The sequence below is a fragment of the Lemur catta genome, chromosome 2 (genome assembly GCF_020740605.2).
Source record: "Lemur catta isolate mLemCat1 chromosome 2, mLemCat1.pri, whole genome shotgun sequence".
Classification (NCBI taxonomy): Eukaryota; Metazoa; Chordata; class Mammalia; order Primates; family Lemuridae; genus Lemur; species Lemur catta.
Window position 1 is genome coordinate 40,690,101 of NC_059129.1, and position 20,518 is coordinate 40,710,618.

General features: G+C 50.6%; 2 protein-coding genes across 4 annotated transcripts in view; one reads left to right on the forward strand and one right to left on the reverse strand.

Moving 5' to 3' along the window:
* The window catches only part of MOG (myelin oligodendrocyte glycoprotein), a 29,594-nt gene extending 15,738 nt beyond the window's left edge, over positions 1–13,856 (forward strand). Inside the window, exons 3-10 of one of the 3 annotated variants that reach the window (XM_045543486.1) lie at positions 3,211–3,303; positions 4,487–4,834; positions 8,725–8,838; positions 10,100–10,120; positions 10,454–10,474; positions 12,231–12,347; positions 12,638–12,658; positions 13,043–13,856. In XM_045543486.1, the coding sequence (XP_045399442.1) occupies positions 3,211–3,303; positions 4,487–4,834; positions 8,725–8,838; positions 10,100–10,120; positions 10,454–10,474; positions 12,231–12,347; positions 12,638–12,658; positions 13,043–13,056 (749 nt within the window). In that variant the 3' untranslated portion in view covers positions 13,057–13,856. Of the gene's footprint in view, positions 1–3,210; positions 3,304–4,486; positions 4,835–8,724; positions 8,839–10,099; positions 10,121–10,453; positions 10,475–10,981; positions 11,137–12,230; positions 12,348–12,637 lie in introns of those variants that run through there. The other 2 variants (XR_006733471.1, XM_045543485.1) reach the window with 2 other exon arrangements.
* Positions 13,328–18,118, reverse strand: ZFP57 (ZFP57 zinc finger protein). The gene is made up of 6 exons (XM_045542183.1): positions 18,037–18,118; positions 16,978–17,183; positions 16,449–16,629; positions 15,969–16,073; positions 14,028–15,257; positions 13,328–13,503 (listed from the first exon to the last, which is right to left on the reverse strand). The coding sequence occupies exons 1-6, from the start codon at positions 18,116–18,118 to the stop codon at positions 13,328–13,330; spliced, it is 1,980 nt and encodes a 659-aa protein (XP_045398139.1).
* Between the last annotated feature and the right edge of the window lie 2,400 nt (positions 18,119–20,518).

Below are 20,518 nucleotides of genomic sequence, written 5' to 3' on the forward strand. Positions count from 1 at the left end.
TAAAGTCAGGGCCTTCAGTGAGTCCATCGCTAGAGCAACGCACATTGCACCCACCAAGCAACCTCCCATCAGCCCCCCACTTAAATATTTATTAATTTAAATTAATTGAAGACATTTTTGTTTCGACCTAATATAGATATTTTAAAAATTGAAACAGCCTGAATATCTTGAGAAACTAGTTAAGTACGTATAATACATTCATGCAATAAGACATTGTAGAGCTATAAAATAAGGATGTTCTTTAGGTACTGATAAAAAAAGATGCCCAAGATTAATTGTTACTATTTACGTGAAAACCCGCGCGGGAGCCAAGTGTGAGCGCGGTCGGACCTCACGGGCAGCGACTCTCCCCTGGAGCGCCCTCTGCTGGCACGTACGCGTGTGTGCAAGGATTGAGAGAAAATACCGGTTGGCTCTAGATGGCTAGGAGATTTTCAAGGTATTTTATAAAATCAATTTTTAAAAGTACAAAAGAGCTATATTATGCATCAATGTGGAATTATGCGTTATTGTACAACACAAAAAGCAGAACAGTGTGTCTATTATCATTTGCAATAATAGACAAACAGTGTGAAATATGTATTTTACACATTATCAGGAAAATCTTACACAGTGCTGTTACTGGGTAACTACGTAGGTGAGCTCCCATTTACTGATGTTTACTATTTCCATATGGACAGCGTGTTAATTACCATACACATTCATTGTATTTAGAGTGTGTCACTTCGTACATGGCCTGTCATTAGACATGACAAGAGATGCAGATTAAACTGAGGTTATTGAGGAGAGAAACACAAACAAGGAGCAACTTGAGAATACTGGCAAGATAACATAACATGTGCTACTCAAAATCAATGAAAATGACATTTAAGTGCTGAAAGAAGTGACCAGCTCTGACCGACACGGGGTGGTTTCAGCTCCTGAACACAGCCACATCCATGCCCAGCAAAACCGGATGCTCCTGCACCCCAGATTTCTGTACGTGGAAACACTGCGGGCTTCGTGTCGCTGGTGGCCCCTCCCGCCTTCCCCTGTACGCATCACCTTTGCCCAAAGACCACGGCATCCCAGGGACCGCTCACCACAGCTCCAGGAATCCACCCTTGCAGGGGATTTGAGGCATGGAGGTGAGCAGGGCGAGCTCCTCGGAGGCTGTGTGGTGTGGAGGTCACAGGACCAGTTCCCGGGCTAGAAAGCCCAGCTTGAAAGCCCAGCTGTGCCGCTGCCTGGTGGTGTGGCCTTGAACAAGTTACCTCACCTCTTTTGTACCTCTGTTTCCTTATCTGCAAAATAAGAGTGTTAATAGCTAATAGTTTTACTATTGTGAGGATTAAATGAGCTAATGTAAGTAAACCACTTAGAACAGTGACACATGGAACCTCTCAGTAAAGTGGCTGGGTTTGGTTTTGGTTTGGTTTTAGTTTTTTTCAGAGATGCTGTGATTTCTCCCGAGTGGCTTTGATTGGCTAGTTCCTGACCCTCCTTGCTGCCCATCCCTCCATCCTAACCCCCCATCCAGCTTTGACAGCTGGGCTGTGCTGGATGTTGCAAGCACCCAGCCACCCCTAAGCCCTGCCCAGAAAGCAGCTTGTACATAACTCTCCTACCTGGATGTGCATCATGGAGGAAGAGTATCCCAGGATATTTTAGGTTACAAAAGGAGAGAATCTCCGTTTGAGAAAAAAGCAGGGATCCACAGCGGCTCCTTTTTCCATGGGATTCACCCCTCTGACCTTGACTCTCAACCACACAGCTCCAGAGTAGCTAAACTGCTTGTGCCCAAACTCCAGCCGCCTTGCAGGGAGAAAGAATAAGCAAGTCCCAGACTCAGCTGACCAGAGTCTGTCCTTCTAGCCCCCGCACCCACCTCGGACAAAAGCAGGAATGCTCTATGTTTGTGCTGTCCAATGCGGTAACCACTAACTACAGTGCTATTGAGCATTTGAAACATGGCTAGTGCAACCAAGGAACGAATGTTTAATTTTACTTCATTTTAATTTAAATGTCCACTTGTGGCAAATGACTACTGCATTAGACAGTATGACTCTAAATTGTCCATTCTGACCCTTTTTTCTTATTTGATGAGACATCCTTGCTCTAAGATTGGAAAATATATTTTTGATACTTAATCCCAATGCCGGTTTCACCCTTGCAGTTCTCAGTTGAGTCCAGACATAAGAAATAAGGTCCTGGCTGGGCGCAGTGGCTCATGTCTGTAATTCTAGCACTCTGGGAGGCCAAGGCAGGTGGATCGCTCGAGGTCAGGAGTTCCAGACCAGCCTGAGCAAGAGCAAGACCCCGTCTCTACTAAAAATAGAAAGAAATGATCTGGATTTTAAAAAAATAATAAAAATAAATGAAATAAAAAAAGAAATAAGGTCCTATTTCCATTCCGGATCTCACTTTCACCTTTGACACTGAGGAAATCAGAGAGCAATGCCAAGGTCGGGGGAGGTGCCCCGCATATTGGCTCTGTCCCTGCGGCCTGTGCCACTGACAGTTGCTGCCCTGGCAGCTCCTCCTCCCTCCGGCCCTGCCTCTCTGAGCACCAGCAGTCAACTCCTGACGTTCAGCTCCTGACTTCCCTAAATGTATTTCTGGGGGGCAAGAATCTAACAAAGCCCAAGCTACCCATCACATATCTAAACACACAGAAGGGAGTTTGGATTTGCAGTAGGAGGGAGGTTAGACATTAGGAAGAATGGCTTGGTAATGGCAGTTGTGAGACAACCAAAATAGGAAACCAAGTCTAAAATTTTTTTTTCTTTTTTTTTTAAGCCAACAATAATCTCTTTCTCTTGGCTAGTTCCCTGATGTGGAACCTTACAGATTCCATGAACAAGCCTCTTCCTGAGGTCCAGTGAGTGATCGGTCCCCACTGATCAACCCCCAGAAGCCCCCTCAAAGGCTATGTCTCCCCGGGGACGTGGGGGGGAAGCCCAGTACCAGGCAGCCGCCGCTCCGTGGCTCTGAGGGGGTGGGGCAGGCAAACCCGGGTCATGCCCTCGGTCTGTAGCCCTTTTGTATAAGGCCTGGCAGGGGTGACGTGGGGCTGTTCCTACCAGCACAGCTGTGGCCGCGGCCGGGGTGGAGGCAGGGCCTGGGCAGCACTGCCATCCCAGATCCTCCCTCAGCTTTCAGTGGTAAGGGGACATGTCCCCCATGGGCCTCTGCTTGGCCTGACCCTGCTGCGCGGCTCTCTGTCCCTAGGAACAGTGGAGATGGCCAGCTTAGCCAGCCCCTTTCTGCCCAGCTGCCTCCTCTCTCTCCTCCTCCTGCTCCAGCTGCCTTCCAGCCACGCAGGTAAGACGCATTTATTCCTGCCCTGGGGAGAGCCCAGAACAGAAAGGCTAATTTCCTGAGGCCCACCCCTTCGACCACCCTGGAGCTGCTGTGAGTTTCCTTTCTAAACAGGGATCTGCGGGCGGGCGTGGCTCTCCTCTCAGAAACCTCCAGGTGGCTTCTTACAGCCTGCCCATTAGAATCCACACTCTTTAACGTGACTCTAAGTGGAGCCGTCCTTGAACTAGTGCTTACCCATCTTTCCAGCTTTGGCTTTTCATCTCTCAGAGGGGGATAAAGTAATAGCCTCTTGACGTGGTTGTCAGGGTAAAATGAGATGAGACATATAACATGCTTAGCAGTGCCTGTCCATAGTAAATCTCGAAAATAGTTTATGGAATGATAATATCGTGTCATGCTTGAGAGTTTGCTCTGCATAATCAGGCACCAATGACTTTTTATAAAGGAGCCCTGGTCTCTTCCACAGAGGAGAAATAAAAGAGACAGAACCAGACTCCTGACCTCAGGGAGCCACCTGGGAGAGGAGGCTGGTCCGGCCACTCCCTGGGGAGCTATTTCCAGGCCTAAGGGAGAAACCAGCCTTATCTCCTAGTAGCTCAGGGTCTGGCTTGAAAAACATGTCCACGTAGGAAAAAGACCGGGAACATGTTCAGAGCAGGGTCCAGAAGCTGCAGTGAGGTCGCAGGTACAGAGGGAAAAGCAGAATGAGACAGAGCAATCATCAGGGCGGAAGATCTCGGAGGAGAATTTGGGGAACAAAGGACAGAGGGAGAAGTGGTAGAGAGAGGTTCAAGTGGGTGGACTGACAACAGCAAACTTTCTAAGGGGAGAAGAGGGGTGAATTTGGCCAAGTCCAAACAGGGAGGCCCAGGGCAGGTGCCGGATCACCTTCCAAGGTGGAACCTGGGGGTTGGGCAGAGGATCAGAGATGGATACAGTTGGCAAAAAAGGTGGGCAGTATCTGTTGGGATGAGATGATTGCTAGAATGTTCTGTCCAAGACACTCACAGAGGCTTTTTTTTTTTCTCAAGAGGAAAAATTGTACTCTTCCCTGGCTCTAGAATTCCACCTAAAAATTAAATGTTGTCTTCCTTCCCTGTTTTGAAGCAGCCCTGCCTATGACATGCCTGTTTGCCAAGGCCCCCTCTGAAGCTCCATCTCCTCTCTTTGGTGTCCTGGACAGGACAGTTCAGAGTGATAGGACCAAGGCACCCGATCCGGGCTCTGGTGGGAGATGAAGTGGAACTGCCATGCCGCGTGTCTCCTGGGAAGAACGCCACAGGCATGGAGGTGGGGTGGTACCGGCCCCCCTTCTCTAGGGTGGTGCATCTCTACCGGAACGGCAAGGACCAAGATGGAGAGCAGGCCCCTGAATATCGAGGTCGGACGGAACTGCTGAAAGACACTATTGGTGAGGGAAAGGTGACCCTCAAAATCCGGAACGTAAGGTTCTCAGATGAAGGAGGGTTCACCTGCTTCTTCCGAGACCATTCTTACCAAGAGGAGGCAGCCATGGAATTGAAAGTGGAAGGTGAGCGGTGAGATTGAGACTTCGATCATTCTCCCAGTTGAGATCTTTCAACCCAAACATCTCACCTCTGAGAATCAGAATTCAGAATTGATTCTCAGAATCAATTCCATAGAAATACACACATTAGTAAACAGGAACCTGTACACTCATGGTTGTCTATTGCATCAGTATTCAGAGTGGGAAGGAAATTGGAATCAAAGTCAATGTCTTTCAGCCTGGGCAATATAGTGAGATCCCATCTCTAGAAAAAATAAGAAAAATTAGCTGGGCATGATGGCGCATGCCTGTAGTCCCAGCTACTCAGGAGGCTGAGACAGGAGGATCCCTTAAGCCCGGGAGTTTGAGGCTACAGTGAGCTATGATCAGGCCTCTGCACTCCAGCCTGGGCAACAGAATGGGACCCTGTCCATGCCCCCCCCCAAAAAGTCAATGTCCCTGAGTAGAGAAGTGACTGAATGGGTGGTATCCAAACCATGAATATTATGCAGCCAGTAGAAAGACTGTTTTAGAGCTATACCAGATCCCATGAGGTATTTTTGAGTGATTAAAGCAAGTTACAGAATGTAGGGGATAAAAACAAAACCCCGTGTTTGTGAGTGTGCGTATACGAGGGCTGTCCAGAAAGTACCCAGCCATTGTTAATGCGATGAGAACTTATTCCATGGCTGGATACTTCCCGGACAGCCCTCGTATACGCAACACACACGCGTGCACACGCGCACACACGCAGAGTCATAGCTAATAAACTAGTAAAGGAAATGTCTGCATGTAATCATAAAATGAAAGAAATGTCACCTGTGGGCTTTAGCTCCCCACTTCCATTCTCTGGAATTTCATTTCCAGTATGTTTTGTGTGATGGATGATCTTGGAGTTTATTTTCTTGTGCTGTCTCAGGATGATTAAGATGTGGACAAGGTGAAGTGGATGGAGGGGGAGCTTTGCAAGTCAACTGCTACTTAATTGAAGAGCAGAAATGTCCCAAGGACCTGAGACTCAGACCCTCCCCCTTCCCCTCCGCCCCACCTGCAGTGCAAACACACACAACCCTTCACTTTTGTGCCTGGGGTGGGGTGACCCTTGCAATGCTGGGACCAGAAGGTGGCATTGTATGCGGAACAACAAAGCACTGTTTCTAGAGGCAGATTGCAGGGATATGAAAATAGCCTCATAGGTCACAGAATGTTCTTCACACAGCTATTTTTATTGGGGAATTCTTACCTGCCAAGAAGTTTGATAGTGAAAACCACTCCAGTTTGCAGATTTTCCTCCTTCCTGCTCAGCGTCTTCCTAGTTCAATAGCTGCCTTCCCAACACACCCCCCTCAGTCCCCAGTGCCAAAAAAGAAAGAAAAAAACCCAGAAACTTTGCCTCAGGGGAGAAAGTTTTCTTTTGAGTTGGTTTCCACATTCCAAGCCCTACTCTGGTCTGCATGCCTAAGAATCTGAAAAAAAAGACTGTTTTACAAGTAAACAAGGGACCACTCACCTAGCCTGAGAAGCCAGGAAACCAGAAATTTAGGAATGAAATGGAGTAATTGTGTTATTGCAGGTTCCCTGTGTAATTACATCTCCTCTTTCTGGAAAGCATTTCTGATCTCTCTTTTTGACATTATTATTTTTCTTGTCATTGTTGTGATTTTATTACTAATCCTTTCTTTAAACTCTCCATTACGCAACTTAAAAACATGTATTCATACAAAGGCACAGAGCACATCGCAGTCAGATGCCCGGTGGGCACCCCTAGCTGCCACAGTTACAAACCCGGGAGCACCTGGTTCAAGGGCCCCCCTCGCACTACTCCCCTCCCCTGCTCACCTGCAGAGGCAAATCCTAGGCAGCAGGATCATTTCATCGCTAAATCCCCCAGAATGGATCACTCAAATGTAAGAACTCTTTGCCCTGGATTTCCCATAAACTGATAGCTCTGAGGCTGGGATCAGATTGTGATCACAGCTCACTGTATCCGCAGACTCCTGGGCTCAAGCGATCCTCCTGCCTCAGCCTCCCAGTAGCTGGGACTACAAACATGAGCCACTGTGCCTGGCCTTTCTTTTTATAGTTCTAATCCTTTGTGAAAGGATAAGATGTGTGCAAATAAAAGGAAAAAACCCTTAAGTATGTACCTGCTAAATCACATTGCTATGGGTAACTTTCACTAAGAACTTGTAGGTGAAGTTTGCTGCATTTTCTCCCGGGGAACACAAAAGTAGACAAGAGCCATAGTCTGCAGCTTGAAGGATTGTAGTGATACCTCAGCCAGCCTCCTGGGCCAATTTAATGTTGCTGGCTGTGACTTAATCCCCCCCTTTCATGGCAGTCTCCTTATCTAGCCCCCTAAAGCAAAGGACAGATGAAAAGGGCTTCAACTGCAGCATGGAACATTGAGGTTAGACAGGTAGATTTGGGGATGCTGAGAAGATTTAGAAGAGAAAATAGACAGGAGCCACAGAGGTGAAGGTCACCCCTCCCTCACTGGTCATCCTATTCCATATCTGAGCAGCACCAAACCCTGCATTTCCCACCTTCTTAAAAGCTCCAGGAAGGGATTCTTTATCTTTTTTGAGTGTCAATGCACCCTTTTGGCAGACTGGTGAAGCTGATGGACCCCTTTTCGGAAGAATGTTTTAAATACACAAAATAAAACATTTATATTGAAATACAATTATCAAAATATTAAAATAACAAGAGTTAGGGTAGCCCTAATAAATTAGTGTAATTTTAAAATACTGATCAACATAAGTGATATTTTGGTTGGAAGCGGTGGCTCACGCCCGTAATCCTAGCACTCTGGGAGGCTGAGGTGGGAGGATTGCTTGAAGCCAGGAGTTAGCAACCAGCCTGAGCAAGAGCAAGACCCCATCTCTACTAAAAAGTAGAAAAAATTAGCCGGGCATGGTGGTGCACACCTGTAGTCCCAGCTACTCAGGAGGCTGAGGCAGGAGGATTGCTCAAGCCCAGGAGTTTGAGGTTTCTGTGAGCTGGGCTGATGCCACAGCACTCTAGCCTGGGCAACAGAGTGAGACTCTGTCTCAGAAAAAAAAAAAAAAAGACCCATAAGTGATATTTTGAGATTTCTGCAACAGCTCTAATATGATAGGAAAATATTTGTGACTTTTATTTATGACAAAGTCAAAGTTTCTGTTCATATTATTGTGGTGAATTGCCTACAAACATAATTAAAAGAAACAGTTTAAAGGTTACTGAAAATAAATATGTGCTTTTTTCCCCCTTTAAGCTCACGGGTCCCTTGACTTCCTACACCACCACCGCTGTCCTAGCTCAGGCTCACGCTGATTTTTCTTTGACTGCTAACTGCCCTCCCTCTCTGCTCCAGTCTGTACCTGGTCCTTCTGACCTTGTCGCTCCTCAGCTTGGAATCCTCAAGGCACCCAAGGCCTTGAGATCAGATCTGAGTCTCTCAGCCTGTTCTTAAAACTCTTGGCTTTAAACCACTTGTCATTTGAAACCAGGGGTCCCCAACCCTGGAGTTGCATAATTATTTCATCATATATTACATAATTATTTCTTTATATATTATTGCATAATTATTTCATTCTCTATTACAATGTAGTAATAATAGAAATAAAGTGTACAATAAATGCAATGTGCTTGAGTCATCAGAAAACCATCCCCGCCTCCCTGGTCTGTGGAAAAATTATCTTCCGTGAAAACGGTCCCTGGTGCCAAAAAGGTTGGGGACCGCTGTTCTAAACCACTAGCCGGCCTGGAAACAAGCCCACTGTTCCTTAAGGCTAAGCTCCAGTGTCCATTCAGTGTCACCTTGTTTGCACTGCAGTAATGTTCACGCCTTCATTCCCTGGGTCCTTGAGCCCCAGGCGCTGCTGGGTGCTGAGGATGAAACGCTGGGCAATGTCGGTTCTGCCTTTCAGATCCCTTCTACTGGGTCAGCCCTGGAGTGCTGGTTCTCATCGCCGTGCTCCCCGTGCTCCTCCTGCAGGCCGCTGTGGGCCTCCTCTTCCTCTGCCTGCAGCGCAGACTGAGAGGTACGGGGCGAGGGTGGGAGGATCAAGCTCCTTCCCTGAAATGAGCTGGTCTCCGAGCTACATCAGTTAACAGTTATTTTGAGTGACTTCTGGGCTTACAGCTCCATAACGACAGCATGTTTTATATCTTACTGAATGCTTTCTCTGAATAGTAGGACCTCGCATTTCCTATGGGGTAGGTATGGCATGTAATAACCCCATTTTAGAGAGGAGTCAACTGAGGCCAGGAGTGGCTCAGTGACTCACTCAAAGTGACACAGCTTGTAAGTGGCAGAGCTCAGGCCCCTGTACCGGTCCTAGCAGCTCCTTGCAACTGGGAGCGTGTGAGTTTCAAAGTGGGACCCGCCAAGGCTATTACGAGTATTAAATAAAGACACTGAAATGAAGCACATGGTAGGTGTTCAAAAAGTGTTTCCTCCTTCTTTTCCGTTCAACGCTGAGGACTCAGGGTCAGCTGTCCCCGAAGCTCCTGTTTTGCGCCCAGAGCTTGCCTCCTGCACCCTCTCCCGCACCAGGGTCTCCTCCACGCCAAAGCAGGAAGGTCCCCCGCTGCCCCTCCCCCACCTCCCGTTTGTCGCTAAGAGGTTGAAGCAGCAAGGCCGGTATGGGGAGGGGGGCAGGAATTGGTGGGATCAACGGTGGGTCTTCTCTGGCCCCTGAATTCTTCCCGGATGCTTGGTTACCTGCTTCCTCCACAGGGAGAAGGCCTCCCGCCCGCATGGCTGAGCAGAAAGAACCCGCATGGGTTTGGATCCCGCCTCAGGCACTGAGCTCTGAGCAAAATTCTCAGGTTCTCCGAGCCACAGTCGCCTTGTCCGTCAAGTAGAGAAAACATCCTCCTTTCTAAATTTTGGGGAGAATTAAAGGGGACAATGTCAAGTGCCTGGTACTGATCTGGTCACAACGTGGCTGCTCCCCAGTATCTAGTTCTTCCTTCCTGTTCAGATGGGAGGTGGCTTTGGACTCAGCAGGCGGCCACCGGGCAGGCTGCAGTGGTGGAGGGAGCTAGGAACCGCCAAGAGGAGGGAGAGCAGGGGGGAGGCTGTTAGAAACTCCCTTAGGTTTGGGGCACCGTCCTTTGAATCCTTTATTCCTCTACCTAACCCAGACTTGGGCCGGAGACAGAGCGTCCGGACGCCGTGCCCTTCCCGCCCCCCCAGCGCCCCGGGCCGCGGAGAATGGCCCGCGGGAGGGCCGGCGCCGTGTAGGGGCCCTCCTGGTGCCACAGCGGGAACTAAAATGTTGCCTTTTTCTATTTTAGGAAAACTTCGAGCAGAGATAGGTGAGTTCCAGGCCCCTCCCTCCCAATCCTTCCCTTTTGGTCTCTTGGCCTAACTGACATGTGATGTTCTCGGCCCACCTCTGCCTCCCTCCCGTTCCCTGTGCTCCCTCGGTTGCAAAATCCACTGCTTAGAAGTCCTTAACCAGCCACGAACTGCGGAAAGTCTCAGCGCCCTCCCCTGCCTTCAGCCAGGGTAGAAGTGGAATCCTCCAGTTTTCCTTTCCCTATAGTGTCTTGACTAGAATCAGCTTAAAGCAATTAAATAACAAAGACTCAGAGGAGAAAGGATCCTCTGAGCCCCACTGAGTCCATTTCTGTTTGTCTCCCTTCCAGAGAATCTCCACCGCACTTTTGGTAAGTGCTGGTGTCGGGGCCCTCCCGGGTCAACCTGGCGTTTTACTCGGATTCCAGTCGCCGGAGGGAACAGGGACCCCGCCCCCCATCTTCTCTCTTTCTTTGAATAAGTCATCCTTTGCAGTTAGGATTGGTGAGATAAAAACAAATACTCATCTACTGCTTTTATTTGCCAGGTATAATGCCAACTGCTTTACCAAAACCTTAACTCATTCTGTTAACTCCTTATGCACATCATTCCTCTTTTCGGGAATTACAAAGGGGAAGTAAACAGATCCTTTGCACATAAACTTGGTGTTTAGCGGGGAGGTGAAATACGGACTTGATTAGGAAAACAAAGGACATATACATCATATACTGCACCTGCACGGGGCAGGATGAGTTTTCAAGAGTACGGAACATGACTAATCAGGGAAGGTTTCTTGGAGGAAGAGTGAAGAGCCACCAAGCCCCACTAGGAAGTTGACCCTTCAAGAATATGGTCTCTGCCCTTTTTATTCACTACAGATTGCCCCGTGCATACGGACAATTCCTAAAACAGAAGAGCACCCAAACATTTGTAGAGAAAATGTTGCAGAAATTACAAGATGGCGTTGGGCAGAGCACAGATGGTTCCTGCTCTGAGCAACTTTCCTGAATAGCCTCTCCTCCTGCTGCCACAGGTGGCCCTACTCTGCTCCCCTGGCGCCGGGCACACGGTTCTATGCTAGGATTTATGACATTAGACCGGCATGCGGATCTCACACACACACAGCCTTCGCACAGCCAAAGAGGAGGAATAGGATCTTTGTTTTGCAGAATTTGAATATCAAAGGTTTTAACTCTTTTTGCACCATAAATCTCTTTGGCAGTCTGAAAAAGCCTAAAGGGCCCCTTTCCAGAATAATGCTTTTAAATATACACATAAAATATAACAAATAAGATTATGAAAAAATCATTGTATTGAAATACAGTTTTCAACACATAAGCAAATTTGTGATATAGTGACAAATGTTTCTTTACCAAAAGTAACGCAAAAGTGGTAATATAGTAGCAAGTCTAATAATTTGTAATTTCAAAGTATTGATACACATAAACAGTATTTCAAGATTTCTGCAACTCTAACGGGAACAAAAGCACCTGTGGTTCCCGTTGCCGATCGGGTCACAGGTACTGCTGATACTGTGGTTAGTTGCATATATATATATATGTATATATATATATATATTTTTTTTTTTTTTTTTGAGACAGAGTCTCACTCTGTTGCCCAGGCTAGAATGCCATGGGGTCAGCCTAGCTCACAGCAACCTCAAACTCCTGGGCTCAAGCAATCCTACTGCCTCAGCCACCTGAGTAGCTAGGACTACAGGCATGTGCCACCATGCCCTGCTAATTTCTTTCTGTATATATTTTTAGCTGTCCAAATCATTCTTTCTATTTTTAGTAGAGACAGGGTCTCGCTCTTGCTCAGGCTGGTCTTGAACTCCTGACCTTGAGTGATCCTCCCGCCTCGGCCTCCCAGAGTGCTAGGATTACAGGCGTGAGCCACCGTGCCCAGCCAGTTGTTTATATTTTTAGTGGAAAAAAATGCTAAATACAGTTGGTGAAAATAAAGAGGTAGTGCTTTTCTCATCCAAGTTCATGGCCTACCTGGATTTTGTCCCTAGAATCCTTTGGTGTTCTTGGACCTCTGGTTAAGAAACCCAAAAAGGAGAAGGGTGGCTGGGGCATGAGGAGAAATATGTGTTAACCCTGCTTGTTCTGGTGAACAATTCAGATCCGCACTTTCTGAGGGTGCCCTGCTGGAAGATAACCCTGTTTGTAATCGTGCCAGTCCTTGGACCCCTGGTTGCCTTGATCATCTGCTACAACTGGCTGCATCGAAGACTAGCAGGTGCAGTGGCTGGGCAGCAGGCGGGACCACCAAGTAGGGGGGACCGAGTCAGCCCTGGAAGGGAAGCAGGAAGGGAATGGAACCAGGGCGCAAGAATAGGGGAGCTGTGGCTTCCTTCCTGCTCTGCCCCGTGCCCAACCCCAGGCTCAAACTGAAGGGAAGCACTGCCTGCATCTGTGGCGTCCCTCAGCAGAAAGGGAGCAGGTGACTCCAGATCTCCACAGGGAGGATGTGGGGGAAGGAGCTAGTCACCTTCCACTGATCACCTGATTGTTTCTCTTTGTTTGCAGGGCAATTCCTTGAAGAGCTAAGTAAGTTCTCTTTCCTACAAGGGGAGAGTAGAAGGCCAGGGAAGGGAGACAGTCGCAACAAGAGGAAGAGGGGGCTATGGAGGGATCCATTCCAGAGGGAAGGAGGGGCTGGAGAGTCCAGGGGAGGAGCCTACCTCACCTGAGCGGTAGAAGGGAAGGAAGCTGCGGGCACTCCCACCCGCTGCTCAATCTGCTCCACCGCAGGTGCCCCTCAGCAGGGACCCCACCTCAGCGGGCCACCCTTCCCATCCCGTGGCAGCTGTCCTGTGCCTCACCTCCACACCAGCCACTGAAGCGGGCACAGAGACAAGGTGACCCTGGTTCACAGTTCCATGATAGAAACTACTGACATAGACTTTTCACGTTACTTTGTCTTTCTTCTAGGAAACCCCTTCTGAGTGATGTCACGTCTTGGCGGGGGTGGAGGAGAGCCTGGTTGGTCCAAGGATTGGTCCTTGGGGACGTCTCATCCATCAAGTTGCACACTCACTGGCATCTTTGTTATGGGGACTTCCCAATCTGCACTTCCAGGAACACTCTGAAGTCCACATAGATTTGATTTACCTTCTTCTACCTTTTCCTTTCTCCAGCTCCTTCCTTTCTTTCCCCCTTTTTTTCTAGCTGCATCTTTCCACTCCTCTCCTGTCCTACCTGGAAGCCCTCTCTGGCTCAGGACAGGCAGGTGCTCTCTTGGTCTGAGGACGCCTGTGCTGGAGAGTAGCAGACAGGAGGGCCTCTGCCAGAAGCTGAAGACCAGGAACCTCCGTGCTGGCTGAAGACGGCAGCATGCCAACTCTGCAGATGGGGGTGGTTTTCTCCGAGAACCCCGCCCTGACTGGGCAGAGCTGAAAGGTGTGGAGGGTAGAAGGCAAGGAGCAGAAAGAGTCCAAAACTTCAAAGAGAGATTGAGTGAACTGCAGAGTGAGGATATGGGGAGCCCTAATCACAACGTGGATGAGGAGAAGCCCATAGAATACCGGCCAGAGCTCCATCTTGTCTCGGCAGCCTAACAAGGACTTAGGGGAGCAAGGGGTGACAGCTGGGCACCTCTCACCTGTTCCCTTCCACTTCTACGTGGGTCCCTCACACTCCTCTCCTCTCATCCTCACACCTACCAGTGTCCGCTGTTTTATTCAACAATTGCCACTTGATGGTCTGTCAGATGCAAAGAAACAAGCCAGGTGCTGATCAACAATAATATGAGTTTCCACGTGCACATTTCTTTTCCCTCTTATTTTTGTATTTCCTTCATTATCCACTCACCTCTCTCCCTCTCACCCAGCCTCCTAGCCCCGGAGGTCAGTCCTCAGGAAAACCAAACATGAGGAAAGACCTCAGTTGGGAAGGCCACTTATTTATGTTTCAAGACCCTGGCTCGTGGCCTCCTCTGCTTTGCCTCCCTTGCCCTGGCTCCAGGGCGTGTGGATTCTGGGGGGAGACCCGTTTCCCACACACTTCCCACCCTTCCCAGCCACAAGGGAGGCATCTTGGAAGAAGCCAAGCCACTGGCCCAGGGTGACCCAGCATTTACGAGCCCTGCCCGGGCGCAGTTCCTTGCCTTTATAGCCCTTCCAGTGACCCACGAGGCCCTCCTTCCCTCCAAAGCACAGGTCGCAGATCGGGCAACGGTAGATCTTCGGCTCCCAGTGGGTCTGCTGGTGCCTGACCAGCCTGGAGAAGGAACTGAAGGACTTGGCACAATGGAAGCAGCAGTTCAGCTGCTCTGTGGGATGGGTCTTCTGGTGGCTGGAAAGATCGTCCTTCTTGCTAAAAGTCAAGGGACAATGGGGGCAAGAGAAGACCTGGAGTCTTGAGGGCTTCACTGGATGAAAGTTGGATCCGCCATCCAGGCAGCGGGCTTTAGTGTTAGGCGCCTGGGTCCTGGTCACAAGGGCTTGGTTCTCAAGCACAGGGGGCTGGGGCTGGGCCACAGGACCCTCAGTTCCAAATGTGGGCTCCTGGGTCCTGGCCACTGGTGTGTGGCCCACACCCACAAGCTCCTGGACGGCCCCTGGGCTTCCAGTGCTGGGCATCTGGCATCCAGCGGTGGCGCCTGGGATCCTCACAGTACAGTCCCGGGTTCCAGACACCGGCTCTTGGTTTTGGTGTATCTTCTGGTGGCGTTTGAGCTCAGACTGGTCCCGAAAGGCCTTCCCACACACGGAGCACGAGTGGGGCCGGTAACCCAGATGCACACGGCGGTGGCGACTCAGCCCGGAAGCATCACAGTAGGTCTTGTCACACAGTGAGCAAGAGAAGGGCCTCTCCCCAAGGAGCATGCGGCTGTGGAAGCTGAGGGACTTGGGGGTCCGAAACAGCCTCCCACACCTGCGGCAGCTGTCAGTCCGCTTGGGGCTGTGCACAAACTGGTGGCTATAGAGGGAGGAGCGCCTGCTGAAACTCTTGCCACGGGTGTGGCAAAAAAGGGGTGGCCCAGCCTGGGATGCCTGGAACACGGGGGTCCTGCCCAGAGACCCGGCTGGAGCAGAGGACGGGCACCGGCAGGCCCCTCCACAAGCAAGAGTGACCTTCTGGTCGTCACCAGTCCCCTCATCTCTCAGATTCTGCTCTTGTTCGTGAAGCTCCTCCTCCTCGTCTCCTGTGGTGAATGAGGAAGAACACAATGAGGTTCTCTATGAGAACCCCAACTCGAGCTCCGTCCAGCCCGAGCCACTCCCTCTCTGTCCCTGCCTTCCCACCCAACATGGTCACCCTCACCCTTGGGCCTCAAAGATTAGAAGTAAGGAAATAGTTTGGCTTTTCAAATTTAAAGCAAATAAAAATTTAATTGGAACCAGCGTCAGAGATCTGAATTTTAACTTACAACCAGATTTCGTGAAATCCATTTCCTCTCATTGTCAGTACTGCTCACGGTCCCACAGATACCCCACAGGTGACCACATAATGCCTCATGCACACTGGGACACGCGAGAGTGAAGAGGTGTTGTTAATCCTCACTCTGCTCCCAGGAACAAGCCTCCCTTACTCCACCCCAGCATCGAGCCTCTCTCCCTCGCTTCTGTTTTCTCTTGGACAGAACTTTTTAATCCGAGCAGTATCATGGACACAAACAACCTACATGTAATCTCTCAATCCCTAAACATTCCCATGGCCTGAAAGGGTGACAGCCGTCTTGAAGCCAAGGGATTGGAGACCGTGATCGCCAAGGTCTCTTCCACCTCACGTCTGACCGGGCTGGAAAGGCGCGGGCTGGGAGAGGACACGGAGCCCTGACGCTCAGCCAGCTCTCCATCCCTCCTGGGCTCGTCCCAGGCCCCTTGTGTCTTCCCCTCTCCCTTGCAGTTCTTACCTGACAGGAGACCTTCTCTGCCCGGGGGATGGAGACTCGCTCCCCACTGCTCCTCTTCTTGCTCAAGCTTGCTGATCAGATCTGGCTTATGCAGAAAGGTTCTGGCTGGCGAGTGGGATGAGAAAGAGTTGAGTGGGTCCCAGGCTGCACCTTCATACCTGATGGGGACCACAGGCTACCTCCTGTACCCTCTGTTTCAGAACATAGCCTGGGACACTTAGATGCAGGGAGGAGGCGTTCGGAGGGCCAGTTCCCAGCAGAGTCTGGCGTGCAGGAGGACCTCGGTAAATACTGACTGGGTGACAGGCAGATGTGCATGTTTTGAGAACACTGTTATGGTTTTACAAGTGCCATCTTTGCCTTCATATAGGCTTTCATTGCTTCTGTTTTTACCCCTGAGCTTAGTGCTCCGGATCTTTCACACCTGGAAGGTATAGATTAGAACCAGGGGCCAGCGCAACTCACTGTGAGCCGATCTACCTGCCCAGGGAAGCCGGATGTTCCAGGGGTCCAGGAGGGAGCCCAGCCTCTTACCCACAGACGCCAGGTTCTTGAAGGTTTCTGACATGACATCCTGGTAAAGGACCCTCTGACTGGCACCGAGACATTCCCACTCTTCCTGGGAGAAATGCACTGCCACATCCTCAAAGGTGACTGGCTTCTAAAACAGCGGGAGAGACTCAGGGAGTCCATGTACACGCACAGACCGACATCTATCGCAAGGTTCAGAGAACTGAACCTAAGAAAATGATAAAACCATGGAAGCAAGAGAGAAATATGAAAAGACAGACAAAAAGCCAGCAACTGTGAAGTATGGAAAGGAAAGGGTGAAGAGAAAGGTAGAAAGACGGGGGCAGCGGGGAGTAGATGGAAAAAGGTCTTGCAGCTCCTTTTCCTGGGTGTTGTTCAGCCTGGAACAACCTGAGATTTCCTCTGACCTGCAGGCAGCGGCATGCATGAAAGCGCTCCTGGAGTCCAGGTCCCCCCAGTCTCTAGCTTGGTCCCTCACCTGCAGCCACGCTGCCCACCAGCACTCTCTCTTCATGGCATCCTGCAGGGCAGCTGCCACCTCGCCCCCCAACGGGAATGTCTTGCACATGGGTTCCATCGGCTTCAGCTGCTCAAACACTTTCTCTTCCCTGGTGCCTCCTTCTTCCTTTACCCATCCTGGCCTGGCCCCCAGGGCTGGCTGGTCTCCTTCCTGGGGCTGTCCACCTCCCAGGAACCAAGCAGAGGTGGGCCCCCCGCCCGGACCCAAGGGTTTGATGTGGCTTCCTGTGCAAATGTATCTGCTCCAAGGGACCGTCTTCCTTTTTTGTTGTGCTGTCAAGATTCCCCTCTTCCGAGATCAAGGACACCTTCAGTTCCCTCAATGTGTGGGCCACAGAGTTGAGGGCCCTGTTCACCCTTGGCCCAGCTGCCACTGTCCAGCAATGCCAGGCTGGGGGGCAGGGGTGTCTCGTTCCACCCTGCTCCTAGAAACCTGAGGTCAGAGAGAAACAAAACATATCAGCAAGGAGAGTATGAAACACCCTCCTAATTTGATCAGGGAATGCCAGGAATTAGTTAGTAAACCCCTGCTTTGTGCCATGAAATCCTCTCAGCACTGCCCAGGAGTAGTACTAACTGGCCCCATCTTAACGACCCGAAGTGCAGAGATGCCAAGTAGCCTGTCCAAGGACACTCTTGATCCACAGGAGAGTCCGTGCTTAAACCCTTGACTCAGTACCACTGAAAATCGTGTGGCTGGTGTGACCAGCCCTGGACCTGTCACAAACCACCTTGAGTGAGTCTCTTCATTATCTCTGACCTGGTTTCATCAGACACATGAGAATAAAGCAGTCACTCTTGAAGATCCCTTCCAGCACCAAAAATCCCCCCAAAAATTCTGTGACCTCTATTTTTAATATATACAGTAGTCACCCCTTATCTGTAGTTTCCTTTTCTGTGGTTTCAGTCACCCATGGTCAACCACGCTTCAAAAATATTAAACAAAAAATTCCAGAAATAAACAATCCCTAAGCTTTAAATTGTGTGCTGCTCTGAGTAGTGTAAAGAGATCTCTCACCTTCCCACTCGCACACGGATACGAACTGTCCCATCATCCCCTGTCCAGCACATCCTCGCTGTAGACAGCTGTCTCCAGCCATCTCCGCTAAAAGGGCAACTGTCCTGTATCACAGTGCTTGCATCCAAGTACCCCTTAGTTTACTTAATAATGGCCTCGAAGAGCAAGAGTAGTGATGCTGGCAATTCAGAGATGTCAAGAGAAGCCCAGCACCTCCTTTAAGTGAAAAGGCAGAAGTTCTTGACTTAAGGGGAAAAAAATCACATGCTGAGGTTGCTGAGATCTACAATAAGATACTCTGAGATACCACATTCACATAACTTTTATTACAGCATATTGCCGTAATTGTTCTATTTTATTAGTTACTGTTGTTAATCTCTTACTGTGACTAATTTATAAGTTAAACTTTCTTATAGGTGTGTATAAGAAAAACAATTTATACAGGGCTCAGTACTAGCTGTGGTTTCAGGCATCCACTGGGGTGTCTTGGAACAAATGCCCCATGGATAAGGGGGGGTACCATGTAGACGGAGCCTGGGAAAGAATAACACTGGTAACAACCCAACAGCTATCTCTTATTCAGGGCTCAGAATGAGCACAGGGCTGGAGTTCCCTGCTCACCCTTGGAAATCTCCTGCTCTGACGCAAACGTGGCTGGACTCCCATCTTTTCCTGAGGGATGGTCACTCACCCACATGTCTCCTCCCTCAAGATAGAAAGAAAGACATAAAACCTTGTTAACTTTTTTCTTTCACTTTTCAGGAACGGTCATGGAATTGAAAATACCAGTTAGTAAAGAAGGCATTTGAAGAACAGAGTTAATCGAATCCCCAAAAAGTTGTCATGAAAACTGCATTCCTGGGGTAGGAATTTGATTTCCTTCCTTCCTTTCTCTCTTTCTCTACTGTCTCCTTCCTGCCCTTTCCTTTCTTCCTGCCCTTTCCTTTCTTTCTTTCAAGATCATTCACATTCATTTTGAAAGGTATGCACATCTGGCATAATTCCTCTGCTTTCCAGACAGCCACACTCAAAACAGCCTCAGTAACAGTGCCCTCAAGGACCTGGCCTTCCAGGTTTGCGGCAGGGAAAACCCACTGCAGGCGCTAGTCCTAATGGCATTTGCTGGGGGTGGTAGGAATAGGCCTCTGGTGCAGATTCTAACCCGTGCGGGGACTGAACCTCGGGCGGCTGCAGCTAACCCTCCCCTGCAGCCACCCCCCTGCCCCCATTTACCTCCCATAGCGTTTTCCTCACCCACAAGGTCCCAGAGCGCAACCAGGCTGGAGGGTGGGAGGAGGCTGGGTAAAAGTCACCAGACTCTTGTGGCTGTTAGGGGCTGGAGGTCGCCTACGGGGTTATCCGGACCGGGCCTGTCCCGCCCTTCTAGAACGTAAATCCCCTCAGGGATGTGTCGCCATCTTCCAGTCCTCTGAGTGCCCCCAATCTCTCTCTACCCACAAAACCTTCAATGGTTTCCCACAGCAATTCTGAGAACGACCGAGATCCCCAACACACCCACAAGGCCTTGTGGGGTCTTCCTTCGACGCCCCCAACCTTTGGGTCTCTGCTCAGGCCTTCAGGAACCCTTTGCAGCCATTGCTCGGCCCCCGCGCGCCCCCGCGCCCCTGCCTGGACGCCTCCCGCGGGCCGGGAACCGCGGCCGTTCCGCTCCCGCTGCGCGGCACGGCGGACACCTACTCACTCCCACTGCGTGGGTCCCTGTGCTCAGAAGCGGTCCCGCTGGCCGGGACGGCATGCCCGGCGCCCGTCTGTCCCGAAACGTCCTCTCTGGAATTCCGACTCTCAACGTGTGCCAGGAGCCCCTCCTCGGCGCCGAGTCCCCAGCGTGCCCGGAGCGGGCAGGACACCCAGCCACAACCCAGACCAGCCCAGGTTTCCCAGAGGCGCCGGGGAGGTTGGAAGCGCCTTTAATGTTAGGGGCGCGGTGCTCGCCTCGCCTGCGGAAGGGGCGGCGGAGCTCGGACAAACACCCTCCGCCGGCCTCCGCCGCAGCGGTACGCACCTGTCGCCTTCCAAGGACCCAGACGCAGCCGAGGGCGCCGAGCTCCTCGGGGACCAGCAGCTTGGGCGCTCCTGCCGGGCGCACCCCGTCCCCGGGCGCAGGCGACCCTGCCCTGCCGCCCTTCCTCTCCCTCCCGCCACGTACCCTGCCCCGCCGAGGCGGTGGGCTCGCCAAGGTCAGGAGAGCCCACCCTAAGCAGGGTAATCCCGGACAGCCCCGCCACGCCCACCGGCTCGCCCCTCCCCCCGACTGGTAACCGCCAGTCCCACCCAGCGCTAGGATTTTCTCTTGTCCCTAGTCTTAATTTACTCTTGGAAAAATGAGGACGAAATTACCTACAACTGAAACACACACAAACACCAAAAACCGTTACCTACAGGTTAAAGGAAAAGAACTGGCCTCCAGAGACCCCCGAAATGAGCCGTGGAGGCGCGTGGCACCTTGGAACCGCAAAGGCGA

What these genes read in the sequence shown, in the direction of transcription:
- ZFP57 (XM_045542183.1), bottom strand. Translation starts at nt 18,118, where the DNA reads ATGGCTGGAGACAGCTGTCTACAGCGAGGATGTGCTGGACAGGGGATG. An exon ending in ATCCGTGTGCGAGTGGGAAG is followed by an intron (nt 17,184 to 18,036) that starts GTGAGAGATCTC and finishes GGTTCCTGGGAG; the next exon opens with GTGGACAGCCCCAGGAAGGA. An exon ending in CATCCGGCTTCCCTGGGCAG is followed by an intron (nt 16,074 to 16,448) that starts GTAGATCGGCTC and finishes CCCACTCGCCAG; the next exon opens with CCAGAACCTTTCTGCATAAG.